The following is an 18,687-nucleotide window of genomic DNA, read 5'->3' as shown; positions in this document are numbered from 1 at the left end:
CATACTGAAATCTAGGTACATAGGCAGTTAGTAAAGCTCTTATCTTCTTGTTTACTAGAAACCAAGACATTTTATTCTTAACTTGTTCTATGTTGGGAATTGCAGACCACCAGGCCTTGGCCAGCACCATGTTAGCTAAAGTGAACAAATATGTTAACAATTTAAATTGGATTTTGGTGCAGACCAATGGTTTCAAACTCAAAAGTGCCTCAACCAGACGTTTAGGAAAGGAGCGTTCCACAATGGTATAGGCCATTTGATATACTCTCGTCCAAAACCTCCTCACTATAGGGCACTCCAACCATGTTTGGTAGAGTTCCTGCATTGTTTCAGCCGCTAAATCACCGGAGCAGGTCTGCTGGAATTTAGCAAGCCTAGATGGCACCATGTACCACCTCAACATCAGTTTATAGTTGGCTTCCACCGCTGATGCATTAATACCACAGTGGGCAACCATAAACCAGATTTGGTCCCAGTCCTCCTGCTCAAGTGATATACCCAAATCTGTTTCCCATTTAGACATATAGGAAGGGATGGCCATAATTTTCTGCACCAGGTTGCCATATTGACCTAGTTTTTTTACATGCAAATCTTTGACTTTCTTCCTGTTTTTGTTATAGGTATGACTCCTCCAAGACCACCCATGTGTCCACCTGGTCCACCAGGACCTCCTGGTCCTCCACCTCCAGGACAGCCACTACCTCCACCATTAACTGGGCCACCAAATCGGGGCGAACGTCCACCTCCTCCAGTTTTATTTCCTGGACAGCCATATGGTCAACCACCACTAGTTCCTCTACCGCCTGGCCCTCCCCCTCCTGTATATGGTCCTCCACCTGGTCCACCACCTCCTCAGCAAGGTCCACCTCCACCCCCTGGTCCATTTCCACCTCGCCCTCCTGGGCCACCTATGGCTCTTGGTCCACCTCCACATTTGCCTGGCCCACCCCCTGGAGGACCACCACCAGCTCCACATGTTAATCCTAACTTCTTTCCTCCACCTGGTAATTCTGGTATGCCTTCTTCCGATAGCCGTGGCCCTCCACCATCAGATCCATATGGGCGGCCACCTCCATATGACCGGGGAGATTATGGGCCACCTGGAAGGTTAGCCTGAATAAAAAATACATGTAAAAAAAAAAAATCCCTGTTTAAGTTGATATGTTTGTTTAATTCAGAATGTTGTGCATTTTGCAGGGATATGGATGCTGTCAGAACTCCTTTAGGGGAAGCAGAATTTGAGGAAATCATGAACCGCAACAGGGCCATTTCTAGCAGTGCAATTTCCAGAGCAGTTTCTGATGCCAGTGCTGGTTGGTGGTTTAGTATAATATATTATTTCATCTCACTGTTGGTTTAGTAGAATCCATAACATTCAAAAATACTGTGGATTTTACAAATGTTTTAAAGTGCATTAACCTTTCATTTGGGATCAGTTTTAGGACACTTCTGAGTTTCTTGACTGTTTCCTACTTAACTGTAATAACAATTGGTCAATGGCATACTGTAATACATAACATTTTTATTGGTTTTGATAAAGCTAAAACTGTTAAATGCCATACTTAGACCATGTTGGTTTATAAACCATTACATGCAGATATTCAACTAATATATTTAATGTTTTAACATTATATAATATGCATTTATAATCAAGTAGATCTTCTGTCACAATTGATTGTTGTTTTTTTTTTGTTCAAGTTTGTGGTTGTATTCATTTGTATGAAGGAAAATTGCATTTATGTGATTTACATTTTTTTTTATTTTGCAGGTGACTATGGAAGTGCTATTGAAACCTTGGTGACAGCTATTTCTTTAATTAAACAGTCCAAAGTGTCAGCTGATGATCGTTGTAAAGTGCTTATCAGTTCTCTGCAGGATTGTCTTCATGGGATTGAATCAAAGTCTTATGGTTCAGGGTCTAGGTAATGTTTTGTGTTCCAATCATTTTAGAATGTCTTTCACGTGTATTTTTTGCATAGTAAAGCTACATATGAAGTTTGTTTTTTTGAAAAACAATGCCTTTCATATTTCCCTCACTGGCCATTAAGGAATAATTCTCTTCTCTCCTAGTTGCTATCTGTCTATGAGAGCTTAATCATGGCGGAATACAAAAGACTGCCAATAACTTCATCTAGTAAGACTTTTGTTTGGTTTCAGTCTTGAGGAGAGCAAATAATGACCGATAGCCAGCATAATTCTGAAGACCTGAGACTACACTGACTTTAGTATTGTTCATTTTTTGTGAAGCCTTGTCTTATTGTTCCTAGTTTGTCATGTTGGAAAACCAATTTTGTATTAAGATGGAATTGTTTGAGTTCTGAGAAGGGAATTAATTGAGTGATTTCCTTTAGAAGACGTGAGCGTTCCAGAGAAAGGGACCACAGTAGGTCAAGAGAAAAAAGCAGGCGTCACAAATCTCGCAGCAGAGATCGCCATGATGACTATTACCGGGAAAGAAGTCGTGAGCGTGAGAGGCACCGCGATCGGGAACGGGATCGTGACAGGGAAAGAGACCGAGAAAGAGAGTATCGTCACCGCTAAGCAGGTGGGTATATTAAGGCGAGGAACCAAAGGTATCATGGAACAGAATAGTATTGTTGAATTTGAAAAAATATACCTTTTATGAGTAGATTGATGTGTAATATTGTGGCGTTAATCACAGAAGAGATTTCCTGTCTGAAGCGGTTCAATATGGTTTGGTAAGTAGCCACTATTAGCTATACACCAATCAGCCAGAACTTTAAGGTCATCTGCCTAATATTGTGTATGTCCCCCTTGTTCTACCAATACAGATTTAGCCTGTTAAGGCATGAACTCCACAAGTCCCTAAAGGTGTGTTTAGGTATCTGGAATCGGCAGTTCATTTGTTACACTGGCTTTGCTGGCCTGGCTTCTTCCAATTGGATAGTATGTTGCTCTCATCCAGCAACCGACAACCTTGCAATTTCTCAGTGATTAGTTCTGTCACTCACTCATTTTCATTGTAAATGCTTTTTTTCAATAGAAGTGGGCATTAGGGGGGGCAGCACAGAGCATCGAAGCAAGATGCACTGTACTGTGTAGGCCAGATAGTCTAGCCAAAACATACTTATGGCTCTGTCCCTTCCCTTTCCTTTTTGGCTCTCTGTTCTTTGGTTTCCTTTCTTCGATCTCTTTGTACATTCTAACTACTGCATACCAGCAACATGCAGAAGATCTCCCTTTAGAGTTGCTCTGACTCAGATGTCTAGAATTAGAGAGTTGCTCAAATCCTTATAGTGGCTCACTATTTGTGCTTCCCACATGACATGGAATTTTAACCAGGCAATCAGTGTTGTTTTCTTTAACTGTCAGTGGTTTTATTGTTTTGGCTGGTTAGTGTATGTGCTTGGCGATACATATTTTTGTATTCTATTTTATACAAGACTTTGTAGAAAGTCTCGAGCCTCCAAATGTATTTAAGGGTGTCATCTTCTAATAGCAAGTATTGTACAGACTGCTGTTTACCCTGTGTATATAAAAGCCTATGTTACAGTGTATCAACCTTTTCAATGTTAATTATTGGTTCAGCCACATTTGTGCCAAGGGCTCAGCAGGAATAAAATAGGAATGTTGGTTTTTTAAACAAGATTTGTTAGAATAAAACACGACCCACCTTTTTTGTTCTAAGCTGCATAATTCTACCTCGCTCTGTGTGTAAAAAAAAAAAATCAATACATACACTTGTAGCATTGTAGTGGAAACTCGTTTCCATTGATTTCAATCGAAATTTAATTCATAAACTACGTGTGAATGGGCCTTTAATTTAATTGTAAGAGAAGTAGGAGTCTAGGGCGGCTCAAACTTTAATTAACTTTTTTACACATTCCTATTTTTCGCTCAGGTAAATTGTATTAATGGCATAAGCTATAAAGTGTGTGTGTTATGTATGCATGTCTGTATTTATATTTATGACTACCCATCCCCCCCACCCCCTTCAGTAAAGCAAATAGCTGTTTTCATTTTTTTTTTACGCATGTGCCTTGGAAGATCTTTTATGCTAATTGGGTTTGCAGTGTAAAAAAAAAAAAAAAACGCCTGACAACTAATAAACAGTATTTAACAATTACATCTATTATGGTACTAATTTGAGGGGAATGCTTGTGCCATTATAAATACAGGGGTAAAAATGTACTTAAATTACTGTAGTATTTAATAGTCATTAAAGTAAGATGTCCCCATTGCTAAACTTTCTAGTTATATATGTGATTAAAATAAAAAAAAAAATTTTTTTATTTTTTTTTTTGTCTTGCTATTTCGAAAGTTCTATTGCCTGCAGCACTGAGTTTTTGTCTTGAAAATCTTAGGCTTGCTGAATAAACATTAGTATCCAAATCTTTGGGTTTGTCAGATACTGCATTTTCCCTATGCACTTTATGGTTTCTTTCCACTGGCACTACATCACTGCTGTGTTCTTTAGTGACGTATAGGCCTGTGGAATAATCCACGGCAGGGATTAGCTATCGAACCCTCCTAGAAATATTTGAAGATGATATGGTGGCACAAGCAGCAGCACAGGTAAATATTATTTTCTTTGCAGAGTGCTGTTTAATTTTTCTTTTTTTTACTGCCTTTTCTGCTTTTAAGGCAGTAACATTTAGTGGGAGAATGTTGTACAATTCAATTTTTACAATTTTATTTTTAATCAATGGGGATAATATCCATTAAACATTTTAAATCTGACACTAGTGAAAACAACTTGTTTTCCTTCATAAACAAAGGCAAATGTTTTTGTGCCCGTTTATAATTAAGTCTGTACCTATACAATTTTTTGACACTGATATTTAGATGCATATTTTTTAGATCTGTATTAGTGACTTTCATCTTTTGTAAAAATCGGATGTTAAAAAAAAAAAATAGGTATTTCTGTTTGTATGTGTGTGTGTTTTTTTTCTTTTGGTACAGTATAAAATATATAATCTGGCCATAGGTGGAGAATGAGGATGTTTAACTTCCTTAGCAGTAACCCCGAGCCACACTCGGGGTGGAATTGCCAGGGAGCTTAAAAAACTTACCTGGTAAGAGGTGCCCACGGCGTCCTTCAGCGCTGCCCAGCATCTTCTTCCCCTGGCGTTGCAGGCCGGGCATCTGTATAACCTGGCGATGGCCAGCCGGCATCTGCGACACCCTCCTCCATAGATATAGATGCTAATGCTTGGACTTCCCAGGTTTTTTTTTCTATTGTCTGGCTAGTCGGATTACACTGCATCTCTAGCCACCTGTAGCAAACAGTTGCTGGAAACACCTAATGTACGGCCACAATTTGTTTTTCTATCTTCCGCTTTTTTTTCAATAGAATTTTTTTTTTTTTTTTATACATGTTCATGGTTGTGTTCGGAACATAGATTGAAAGGTAGTAGATGCTGCTCATCGTTAGTATAAAGCCTAATTTGCTCTACAGTCTTGCAGTTTTTTCTGTATTGTTTAAAATGTTTTAGAATATACTGGCCAAAAACTTTTGGCCCATTAAATAAATTTGTGGGCAGACATTAATGTTTGCTTCTTTATAAGCATGTCAGCCGTGGCGGTTTCCATAACGATAGGTTCTTTTTAATAAACTAAAACATACACTAACTTTGCCTATTTAGCTTTTGTTTCACTGAAACACAAAAATATAACTGTATAAATCTTATGTGCTGATATACGAAATTGGTTTTATGTCATTTGCCTACCAGAACACCTCACTAAATATTTTAGTCCATCCCTACTAACATTTATTTTGAGTTGCCAAAATTTTAAAACATATTTCTATTTTGTATCTTTGATTTGTGTGCCAGTAGCTTTTTGTAGTCATTCATTTTATTGCTAATCTGATTTATTGATGGTATGCTGTATCCCTCTAAATCTAAACTGGGACTTGGTAAATCAAGAAGCGTATGTATTTTTGAACATGCCTTATTTTTGCAAGTTTTAAATTGGCAGAGTGTGGCAGAGTGTTGTGGGTAGTAGAAGATCACGGTCACAAGAATAAATACAGCAGGTATTTCCCTGTACCCCCCTCCCCTCCCCATTCATTTAAATGAATGGGGTTTTAGGACCAAAGCTGTCATAAGTTTTACCTTACTATCTGGTCCAGATCATCCAAATCCAGAGTTTGAGGGCTACACTGTTTTTGTAATAATGCATCCACAGTGCATTGTTTTGGTGTATTAAATTGCTTAGGTGTTTGGTGTTAAAATGAATGCCACCTTAGTGTATTACCATGTGTGGTGGGCTACATCAATGCATAGTGAATAGGTCCCTATGAGACCCGTGACTACTGTTTTGGCCTACCATGCGAGCTTCCATTTACAGAACTTGAAAATGAATTCTTCAAAACTGATTCTTTATTTTATTATTTAAAACTGTTCACTTGTGCTGTTAAATCATCTGTGGCCTTCAGTTCTATTAGGTAACATAGCAAACTGTTTAGGTGTTTATATATTGCAGCATGTAGCTTTTTGTAGCAAAGAAAGACATTTATGAAAAAAAAGATACTGTAAAAGTTTCTCTTAGTTGCCACTGTCAGAAATCCTATTAAAAGGTGTTGACACTGGTTTGCTCAAATGTTATGTGACCTAAAGGAAAAAAAAAATAAATGGAAATTAAGTATTGACTGGCATGGCTTTTTGTTCAGTGGCCTTTTAAAAAATTTCATATCTAATTTTTTTTTTTTTTTTGCAAGAAAATGCAAGTAGCATGGCAAATAGCATGCATTTGTTTTCCTCAATGTGTTCTAAGCCTTGTCACAGCAATTTAGAATAAATAACTATTAAAACATTTCATATTGTTTGTCTTTATAATTTTGATGTATTTCTTGTACAGTGCTGCCTAATATAGTATCATATCCATCAGTGTAGATGCATAGATGGCTGTAATGTTACAAATTTACATTTGTGTTATTCACATAGTATTTCAAATCCTCACAACCTACTACTATTTTCTATAACTTTTGTGACTATGTATTACACTTTATTAGCTTCCCCTTTCCAACCCTTAAGGGTACCAAATAAGTTTTGCATTGCTCCATGTGGATGATCTCTTCAGTAGCACTGGGGCCCTCAACCCCAGGCCTGGGATGTAATCTGGAATACTTTCTAGAAATATTGATTGATGAACCCTCCCTTCCCCTTAGATGTGCAAACACCTATATATGTGTTTTTTTTCTGGCATTTTAAATGCCTGAAAAAGTACCCCCACCCATTCCAAGCAAGGGTTATTGACCAGTTACCTGGCTTTAAAAATTCCTATAAACTCCTGCAGCAACCATCCCCTAGGAGCTGCTGAATATCCATGTAAAGGTCTGAACATAGCCTAAGAGCTGGCCAGAATTTGGTCCTTCAGAAAAGCTAAATATTTTTGCAGGAACCTCTGTTGCCTTTTTACCACACTTAGGTACACTTTATAGAGATGGGTGGGTAGCATGACAAACGGGTTCCTATAATCTTGCACATTCAAGTTTGTACATGACATTTCTTTCTATATTTAGCAGTCATACTCACAAGGCACATGTACCATTTAGTGTTTTCCATTCACCAACCTTTTGAAACAAATAAATTTAAGATGTGATTTTTGTAAACTGCTGAAATTCTGGATGTATTTGATGACCATCATTTTATGTAAACTTTTGTATTACTGGTCCTATCTAGGAACAGTTTATGATCATGCCGTAGTCAAGCTGTGCATATTTTACACCCTTTTTGTAAAATTCCAGTACCCGGTTACTTATTTTTTTGCCTAAATCGGACCTAAGCCGTCAAACTATTTTTATTTACATTACAGGCAGTAAAATGTGTGTTTTTTTGTTTTCTTTATTTGGGATGTCCTTTGAGGATTTTGGGTCTAAACCCCGTTATTGAAGGCAGTTCTTTTTTTTTGGGGGGGGGGGGGTATATCACTTTAAATGGGTAGTTTAGGTCCGGTTTAAGTAATTACATTTTTTTTTTTTTTTGCTTGTATGTAATGGTCTATTTATCTGGAATATGTATGTAAACAATCCACATTTGAGGCCCTGTGTCAGAGAAGAATACTGCAGTGGGATCTTTTCTCAAACAGATTTGGCAATATTAGGAACTGAATCCAATATTTTTTTTCATGAAATTTTAGGTTTTTTTTTTTTTTTTTTCACATTTTATTAAACCGTGAATGTGACCTTCACTAAACATTCACCCCAGGTTAATCCATTTTTGTAATTGAAAACCTATGCACCAGGGAAAGATGCTTGCAATGAATGTTTAGTGACATCACAATAACTGCTTTATAAATATACCCTTTAATTTTTTTAATGGCAATTACCATTTACCTTCTTCTGGCCCATTAGCCAGTCATACAGACAAGTATATAATTTAGCGTTTTCTTGAGGGAAGAGAAATTTAGCTTTTGACAATTATCAGTCTTCTGCACTGACATACTGGGCCTTTAGGATTGCTTTGTTTATATGGTGAATGGCAAAAGTCACTTTTTAAAGAATTAAAGGTTCAATGCAAACATGAAAATATTGTTGGAAAACAAAACATTAATGACTATGAAAGCAGTATGAACGTGTTCATTTTTAGGTTGCAATACATATCACTAGAATTTACTATGACATTTTCAACTTTCCATAATTGTTTAATATGTTCTAGCTGTGTAGAAAAATAATGTATTGTTATTTGAAAGAAACTGGTTTTCATTTAATTTGTTGCAGACTGTACAATAGATGTTAACCTATAGAGAATTTCATACACCATAAATGGATATATTACTGATGGAGTAGAGACTGTCCACTTAGCAAAGGTTCATGGATTTATTAAGATGACACTTTGAATTATCAGTCTTCATTCCATCAGTAATTTCATCATCCTCCGAGTATCTAATTTTTATCAAAGGTGTCCTGAAAACAATTTTTTTGGCAAAATAGTATTATTCTTACTACTAGATTACATTTCTGTCATCTAAACATGTACTTGTTTTATTAAACATGTAGTGTTAATGTATTCAGCTGCTATTGGCATGTTTTGTTGGCTAGAATGTGTACTTATACGTTTTGCCAACTATTGTGAGTTTCACAAACATTTACGTATTGATGATCCAAAATCAGTCTTTTTATTGTTGATATATGTATGTTGTCAAATTTTTTAGTGCTTATAATCAACTTATGAGTATTAAAAGTTTGACTGCATTTAAATTCTGTTGTCTGAACATTTGCCTGCATATAAGACAGCCTTCTAACCATCTCCAAAGTAATTATTTTTATGTAAAACAGTTAAATTATATTGTCTTATATGCATGTAAATGTGTACATTTTTTTTACTGCATGTGGTATCCTGAGTCTCAAAATTCTTTATAGACTTGGTATGTTGTATTGATTGCTTACAGAATGTTTGTACTGTTATCAGATTTTGTATGCCATGTACTGTACAAAAAACCTACATCACAAATCTTAAAACGTTACAGCTGACAGAAGAGGAACATCCTCAAAGATCACATGTTCATCTAATGGAAAGAAGATACTTGGCCATCAGTTTGCTTCATATGATTCAACATCTCAAAACTTACGGATAAAAATGAGCAGATCTAGATGTGAATAAAGCAATTCTGCAAACATGGTAACCAGTAGATCTACTTTTATTTTTTATGTTGCTTAAATGTTTTATTTGAAGGAAACCTGTGATTTACACCTTAATAGCTCCTGCAAGTTGGTTATACATTATATTTACAATTTATAATGTACAAGCAGTTGGGAAGTTAAGTTCTTTGTTTTTATAGTTGTTTATTCCTGTTAAAATGTTCATGTTCTGACAAAGTTTGTAAATTATACCACCTCAGTAGTAATAGTGTTGTAATAAACTGTTTAATGGGGCTGATGTGTAAAGCTGTTCAAATTATTTGCTGTTTACACCTCAGGGAAAGGCTTGCTTTGGCAATATATTCTTTCTTTTTACTAAACATTTTTTATTCCACAAACACAATGTCTTTGAAGAGGCATTTATTTTTGCTTGAATTGCATAGTTTCCTGTCTAATTTATTTTTGCTAGGCAAACAAAACTTTTTTTATTTTATTTCCTGGTCTGTATTATATTGAATACAAATTGTGTTATTTGGCTGTGATTTGTAAAAAAATTCAAACTTAATACATTCACCTTAAGCCTGCCGTTATTTGTATCCTTAATAGTTAACCATTCCATTTGTTTTTGAATGTTTGAAAAATGTTGGACTATAGCAAAAAATGTGTGTCACTACTGGTGAATATTTGCTTTGGAGGTTAAAAAATCAATACTGGCTTCTACTCAAGTGGTACCTTGTCATGTCATTGCCTTGTGATCATCACGCCCCCACTATTAGAGAGGTGAAGCTTGCTTTCTTCTGGAACCAAAATTATTTTTCTTTCTATGAAAGATTTAATGTAAATTACAAATGCTTTTTCATTAGACTGTGTACATTCACAAGTTTCCAACACCTTTTAGGGGCATGGTCATTTTTTATTTTTTTTTTAGATTGCTTGGTTACACTTCTATTAAAAAGGTTCTTCCAGGAGTGGCAAAAGTCTTCTCTGCAGAATATATTGCAAGTAAAATATAAATTTCATTGATGGAAATGTTTTTACACTGTAGCAAGCCAAGGAGCATCCATTGCTTGTACATATTTGGTAACCATACCATCAGTGTTTATTGTAACCATAAACTAACACATTTTATTTTCCTAAGGATTTTTGGAACTGTGAAAGGGTGCCCCCCCCCCCCCCCCAAAAAAAAAAAACATAAAAAAATAATAATCTACCTTTTTTAACCTGTTAGACAGGGTGTCTAAAATGACATCTACCCAGGTAAGTATTCCATCAGTTTACTTTCTCAATATAAGATGTAATATAATTCATTTTTAAGAAAAATGGTTTGTATCCCTTAGTTTTAAGCTGTACAAAATAGGCTTTATAATACATTGTTTCACTTTTTTCTTTCATGAGACTGATAACATGCATGGCACTTCAGGTCAAAACTGACTGGAGCAATGCTCTGTATATATTCTCCTGCTGAATTATAAAAATAACCTGTGATGATGTGTGTACATACAGAAGTCCAAAATGAGAAAGTGTTGTTTTGGACAACATGTTGGTGTGTTTTTTTTCCCTTTCTTTTTTTTTTTTATCTGGCCATCCTGCATTTGTGGTAGCTTACATCTTTTGGATGTAAATAACACCTGCTTGGTGTATCGTTATACTTTATTTCCATACATAGGGGTTTTAATGTGGTACATAATTAGCTATTGCCAAAACATTGTAACTGTGAAGTGTGTGAATTACAATTTCTAAGTGTTTTAAAATGTTTTGCTTGTTTACCAGTCCTACTATTTTATAGATACATTTTTGGGTGTTCTGATTTTTTAAATGCTTGTTTTTAATAATTATTCTAAGCCTAAGTTGTTAAATATTGGAATTAATAAAGTTGTTTTCATCATTTCGTTATGGTTACTGTTTGGTTCTACAAGCCAGGACTGCTGCCTCACAAGTAAACTTCAAATTGCCACTAATTATTTTGACTTAATGTATACAAAAGCACATTTCCGACATCCCAGTTTTCCTAATGCAGGTATCTCACAGGTTATTATAATAGGAAATCAAAAATCTCGTAACTGAAGCAGTTCATAGCACAATGAAGCAAATACCAAAATAAAAGCGTTCTTCATTTTAGGATAGTGGGGGGGCCTTGCAGATCATCCTTTTCTGCCCCATTGGCCACATTTGTTGGCATTTAGTGCAAGTATAACCAAACATTCAGCTATTTTTTTCCACTATACACCAGCTGCTCTGGAACAGTTATGTATGTGAATTTGGCTGAATGTGCAATAAGAATAAATTTTAATGGCTTCACAGACCATCCTAAAATGAGCAAAAGTCCTCCTATTTTGGAATTTGTGGTGGAATGAAAAATCAATAAAAAGTTCTGGAAAACTAAATTCTGTTGGTTGTTTTTGGAGAGGTAGAATACATGGCAATTTTCAACAATGGTTTTATCCTGATGGTTCACTACATCAAAACCACTGATTTATGCAGAGTAGGGGATCGTAAAAACGTTTAAGGTTTAGTCTTACTGGCTCCAAATCTTTAAAAATATCAGAAATTTTTTGTCTTTTAGTTATTAATAAAGCCACTTTAGTTAAAATTTGATATCGTATTAGTAGAAACACTTACAACTAAAGAATATCATGTTTACTTATCTTATGGTAGGTACAACAGAACCCGATGATATTGGTTACATAAAATTGGCTTTGAGTGGATTAATGCTAAATGGCTAATATCTGGTGGTCAGGCACCACTTACTATTACAGAAACTAATCATAATGGGGGCTTTCAAGCAATTTTGATGACTTTTTCTGTTTTGTTCTGCCCTAGCTCAAGAGCTAGGCGGACAGATAACTTTTCCAAACACTTTTGTTTAAGGGGATTTTATTTCTCCTCATCAGTGTAGAAATGTGCCAGGAATTTGTAAAACTGGTATAAACACAAACGCATAACATTTACATTTTGGAGTGTGTACATCCAATCATAAATGAAATAAATATATCCATCTACATCTAATGCCCTATAGTATCCATCATACAACATAACATGGATATATAAACAACAGAAGTCAGGACGATAACAAACTTTGAACTATATATTCTATCAAACAAATAACTACAAAATGTTTAATAAAAACATCCATATGTACAAGCTTTCAAAATATGTATTATAAATTAGGATTTATTAAGTGCCAACATATGTATAATAAGCACATGAATATATAGAAGCTTAGACTTTTTCTGGCAGGTTATAAGCATTATGGATACTCTGATACTCTAATTCTCTCTGATTTTCAAATGACTTGAACATAGTTTCATAGTGCTGGGGCAACCATAAAATTGTTCTAGAACCTTGTGCTTGTATACAGGCTCTACCCAGGAGAGTGAGTATCTAAGCATGCTCATCCATAGCTGGTTATTTAGTGGCAAGACCATTCAAGTGTGGATGGTACATTACTGCCTCTGGTGTGGGTATCTCAGATCTGTTGTCAGGAAGTTTTACACTCTGTTACGTTGGGAAGTGTTAGCTGTGTTTTCCCATCACTGGATCCCTTTGGTTCTTCTGCCAGTGTCTGTTTAAATCTCTGCACATGTTTTGAGAGTGTAGGGAAGAGCATTACTAGGTATGAAAAGTGCGTCAAACAATTTAGATGTTGCAAGGGACCTATTGCTTTTGTCATCCATCTTTTGTGGATTGCTTTCAGGAAACATAGACGAGGCCCATCTTTTGACCGTGACTTTGCTGGTAAATTTGTACCAATGGTTGACATTGTAGAAGTGCCAGATTCTTTCAACTCCCCACCATGCTGTTTGGGAAGGTCAGCCTTGTTTGTCTCATCCATGCGGCTTGACCTTTGTGTAGAGTTGCAATGTGTGTATTGCTGTTGCACTCTGACACTTTCTCTCACATTATTTCCTCTTTACAGTCCTTAGCTTGGTGTGTGGTAGATGAACAGCAACAGAAGCATATGGGGCTTTCCTGAGGAATGCTCTGGTCTCCTCTAGAAACTTCTCACAAAAACTTCTGCACTTGCGCAGTGGATATTTGTTTTTTTTTTTGGAGTGGTCAGTTCTAGTTAGGATCATATGCATTTTTTAGCACCACACAATTGGTATTGGTCACAATTGGTGCATTGGTCTTGTGTGTCAAATGAGTGGTTGGCTCCCCAAAGCAGAGAGGAGAAAAATAGGTAGTTTATTCAAGCCACCAAGCAAGGAATTACATAATATTTGGCGTGCTTGTTAAAATTATTGTATGAGCACTTTTATTAATATAGGTTTGGATATCCTGTTAACGTGTTACAAATTAATCCATGGTTTTTATACAAAAAATGCCTTAAAATTCCCACTTTCACATTTTCTATATAGATATAGATATATTTATAGATATAGATATAGATAGAGAGAGAGATAGAGAGATAGAGATACATTGAACCTGCACACTCCATGCAGATAGTGTCCTGGCTGACATTTAAACCTGGGATCTAGCTTTGCAAAGGACAGTGCTCTTTTAGAAACACATTTCTTGTTAAACCTAAGTCTATCTTAACTATTGTTGCAATTTAAAGGAATGGTAGGTGAAAGATTATGTACTGAAGTCTTTGAGATTCTGAGGTCACATTCATTCTAAGGGTCACATTTGTAGGTCCAATCTACCATCATTCTTCCTCGGTTTCATATTCTGCAATTCAGATACACATTAGTTATAATTCTTTAGTGAATGGTAAGTGGGGGCTTTTAGACATTAAATGTGCATAGGAATTGATAGTGATATTTTTATTTGTCATTTTACATATTTCTTCTTTTCCATGAAGAGTGTATTTTACCTTCAGTTACCGTATTATAAACTTTACTAACCCTATTTTATCAATAGTTTTTTAAAATTTGGCTTTTGTGTGATTAAAAATAAAAGATCAGCTTTACATTACAATGCTATTGGCATTTTTAAAAATTTGTTTAGAAATCGCAAATTCTATGAAAATAACGGTTATATAAAGCTAGCCAGAGATGTGGCTTGTCACATCAAAGCAGACATCTCACTGATTAAAAAACACAATAATCTGTAAAAAAAAAAAAATAAATACATAAACGTAATATAACTGTACAGTAGCATGTATAATATATATATATATATATATATATATTATAATTTTATATATATTAAGATTTCTTTGTATTGGACTCAATACAAATATTTTGTATTGAATCCAATACAAAATTATTTGAATTTCCCTCCGCCCGCACCAACGTCAACGGGAAACCCCAGAGATCTCCCTCCTATCTTCAGCCAGCGAATGGAGAGACAAAGATGTGTCCTGAGGACCTTCGAGAACCAGCAGGATGCCAGGGGACGACTACGGAACAAGGATTTTTTAATTTTTTTTAGTGACTCTTGCTTTTTGCATAGAAAATCCACCCCGGGTCACACTCGGGATTACCGCTATGGGGTTTATTCTGTTTGCCAATCCAAACAGGGTATTTGTGCTGGGATTTTCTGCAACACTCCAGGTATACTTTCCTGTTGGTACAAACCTTTTTTATAAATCTTTAGAGGTCTGAAAACTCCCCAAAAATGTTACTAAATTCTAGGTCATTTGAAAAAGAAACACCAAGTATATGTGGCTCGTCTTCAATAATCTCATTTTAGAAATATGATTTCTGTGTTATGTGAAAATCATGTGTTGGGACTGGTGAACACGCCTGCTGTGGGATGCAAATCTGCATTTCTAATCTTTTTTTTTTTTTTTTACAATACCATTACTAGAAAAATATTTTCTCCAACAGTTGACCATTAGAAAAAGATGGGAGCTTAACGTTGCGTTCTCTATTGGCAACAAGGAAATTTTACTTTTTAACATATAGGGCACTAATAATTTCCTGATTAGTTGCTGAACTAACAATCAGAATATGTCTTGTTAGAGGGGTTTTGAATGTCGTTTCAAACGCCAAGATGAATAGGATCCTTTCTGAAAATCCTATCGACCGCAATATCTTCAACAAATGATGTGTCTCTATCGTCCATATGCTATCGATGTCTTGAGACACCCTTGCCATTTAGAGTGGGACTTCACACATTTTTTTTTGTACCTGGCTGTAGTTTTGTCTGTGAAAATTGAACAGATTGTGATATCGCACCACTTTTTTTATCGCAGGCTTTTTTTTCTTCTCAAATATGGCTATTTTGGAGACAAACAAGTTGTTATCTATACCACTTCCCAAGACACAACCTCTTTAGACACTTTTACAGTAGTGTGCATAATTCGGGATCCCAGTTGCATTTATGTATTGAAATAGAAACAACTGTTTGACAAAATTTTGAATCGGAGAGAGCGAGAGAAAAAAAACTTCTTTCTGTCTTTTTTGGGCTAGTGCCACTTTATCAAGGTGCTACGTTTGGACAGATTGTTGTACACCATACAAACCTTGCCTTTGTTACCTAAACACAAAGGCAAAGATTTGGCCGACATTTTGGGCTTCTACAACTATTTTGACTGTTTAAGTTAGTTTGGATTGTTGGGGCTTAGTAGCTTCATTGGCTGGAAAAGTATTACTTTGCTGGTTAGCATTTTTTTTTTCAATCAGCGGTATGGGTCAACCAATCTCTGGTTCCTATTTATTGCTCCTACAACCAGTAATATTTTGAATGTGTGGAATAGCTGCTCCTAAAAAGTGGATTATTTATAGTTGCTCCATTTAAAGACACCAAGCTTTAGGCAAGTGTTTATGGTGTGTTTTTTTTAATCAGCGATGGAAAGTGAATGAACAGAAGAGAATTCTAAATCTATCATAAAATGTATTATAAGCATATTGTGCTAGTCTCGTTTTGTGACTCAGATTGTGATACAAATTCCACAAAAAATCACAAGAATCACTGAGGAGGTCTGAAGCAGTTTGGTAACAGAGATAAATATAACTATAACAAAAAAAAATCACCTAGAGGAACATACCTTTTGTTTTTATTATGGGACTGTCTGACATGTATTTCATGCTGTAATAACTAAAGACAAAGTATTAATCTTGATATATCATGATATAAAATTTAAATGATATTCTTAATCTGCAAGCATTCTTTACATGTCTGTTAAATTGTTAAAATCCTTCACCTAATTCACCTTTGACACACCATGAAAAGGTGATTTGAGAGTTATTGCTAGAATGTGTTTAAGAAGAAGAAAACCACCAAATGTTCTTCCGAGAGGATCAAAGGCAGAGACCAACTGCTGTGCAAGGAGTGTTACATTTACCATACAGTGGCCTAACAGAACAGTAGAATATGGTCAGCCAAACTTGCTTATCGTAGGAGGTTACCTTAAAATATTATCTGATACTACTAAAGTCATGCAGAATAGGGCTACATCTCACTGCAGATGCCAGCAGCAATAGCAAATCCTTTATTGCTGCAAGAGGAGCTGCGGACACTGGGTAAGTATTTCCTTTCAGTTGTAATCCGATTGTCATACAATGTATGACAATCGGATTGCAATATAACATTTGTTTACATTTAACCAACTGGTGAGAAAAACTCGGGGTTAACGAAAATTGCAAACATTTTTACCCCGACCATGCTCGGGCTTAACGGCCAGGTGGTTAAAAAAAAAATTAAACACATCTTCAACCTTTGTTATGAAAGAAATAGCACATGACCATGACTTTACCTAGACAAGGCCAATCACTAAAACTGTGTATGGTGGAGTTAGGTAAAGAATAAATCATGGTCAATGTAAATAAGCTACAACACCATTTTTGTGAAAACTGTGTGTCATTAGTTTTCTAATCGCATTAAGTCAACTAAATGCTGTCAGACACACCAGACCCAGACACACCTGTTCCTTCAGCTTTTAAAAATCAAAAATTGCTCAGCCTTCAGATTCTGATCCAAGACTAACTTCACTGGTCCTAGTTCAGCCTCGCTTGTTTACCACTTTACCAAATTTACTTGTTATATATTAGCAAAGTGGTCATCAATTATGCATGGAGCAGTGGAGAAAAGCCATGACCAACCGGTTCTTTTTTTTGTCCCAGGCTTTAGTGTTGTACTTATATTGGATTCCAGCATCACTGGTACAGTATCTCTAATAATATGTAATGTATATTATGATTTTTAGATAAACTTCACATTTGAAAATATGACATGCCAGTGCCACAGCAAATGCACACTTGACAAAAGTTCAGAAATTTGGGTTGCTTACAGCCTATAGGCATCCAGTTTTCTATTTTATTAAACCACTTAATCTATCACATACTGTTTGTTATCTGTTCTAATAAATAAAGTCATTGAAGGCTTTTTGGTGTGGTTGGATTACTTCAGTTATTGTAGGAATGGATGTGTAGATTCAAAAATATAATCCACAAAATCAGATGTCGTCATGTTCTTTTTTTCCTAATGAATTAGATCAATTTATATCATTTATTCCCCCAAGGATACTTGCATTGAACAGTCATTACAACAATCAAGAAGATGGATATTGCTTTTATGCTTTCAGTCACAGGTGACTTTGATTTTATAAATGGGAACTATGAAGGTTTTTGGTCTAAATTGAATACATCATTCCTGTTTTGTACTATTACCATTCAATACAAAAATGCTTCCCAGAGTACTAATTACAAAAAGTGACTGAAATGTCAGTTCTATAAGGAATCTGTGCTATCTGTAAGCAGACTTCTTTGAACAACTTTCAAAAAGTGAACATTTTTCTGCATATCAAGAAAAGTACTCTCTTAAATACCATTAATAAAAAAGACATTTGTTCTATAGAGGCCGCAAGAGAAACTTCTTTCATATGATCTGGTAGTGCCTATGCAGTACAACCGACTGGTAAAAAAAATATTTATTTCCTTACAGAAAAAACTTTAATGGAAAATTTTTGTGGTACAGTTTTTTTTTTATGGCAAGAAGAACCAATTTATTAATCTTTATAATAAAATCATTGGTTGTCTATGCTCAAAAAAATAACATCATCATTACTTGGAAGAGATGAAACAGTAAACAAGTGGAATTTTTACATAATATGTTACTTTAAAGAGAAATGTAGATTTTGTTCTCAAAATTTGATTGAATCTGGTCTACATCAAGATACAAGAAAAAAAACTGTGACAGTGTGAAGTGTAATTTATATGGATTATTTACCGTATTTTTCGGACCATAAGACGCAC

General features: G+C 35.4%; 1 protein-coding gene across 1 annotated transcript in view; it reads left to right on the top strand.

The window, feature by feature from the left end:
- The window catches only part of CPSF6 (cleavage and polyadenylation specific factor 6), a 19,807-nt gene extending 8,378 nt beyond the window's left edge, over positions 1 to 11,429 (top strand). Inside the window, exons 4-8 of the mRNA XM_072399023.1 lie at positions 621 to 1,107; positions 1,198 to 1,313; positions 1,769 to 1,922; positions 2,355 to 2,545; positions 9,433 to 11,429. Coding sequence (XP_072255124.1) covers positions 621 to 1,107; positions 1,198 to 1,313; positions 1,769 to 1,922; positions 2,355 to 2,541 — 944 coding nt within the window. The 3' untranslated portion in view covers positions 2,542 to 2,545; positions 9,433 to 11,429. The remainder of the gene's footprint in view (positions 1 to 620; positions 1,108 to 1,197; positions 1,314 to 1,768; positions 1,923 to 2,354; positions 2,546 to 9,432) is intronic.
- The last annotated feature ends 7,258 nt before the right edge of the window (positions 11,430 to 18,687 follow it).

The sequence above is a fragment of the Pyxicephalus adspersus genome, chromosome 2, assembly GCF_032062135.1.
Source record: "Pyxicephalus adspersus chromosome 2, UCB_Pads_2.0, whole genome shotgun sequence".
Taxonomy (NCBI): Eukaryota; Metazoa; Chordata; class Amphibia; order Anura; family Pyxicephalidae; genus Pyxicephalus; species Pyxicephalus adspersus.
This window is presented reverse-complemented; position numbering and strand designations above follow the sequence as displayed.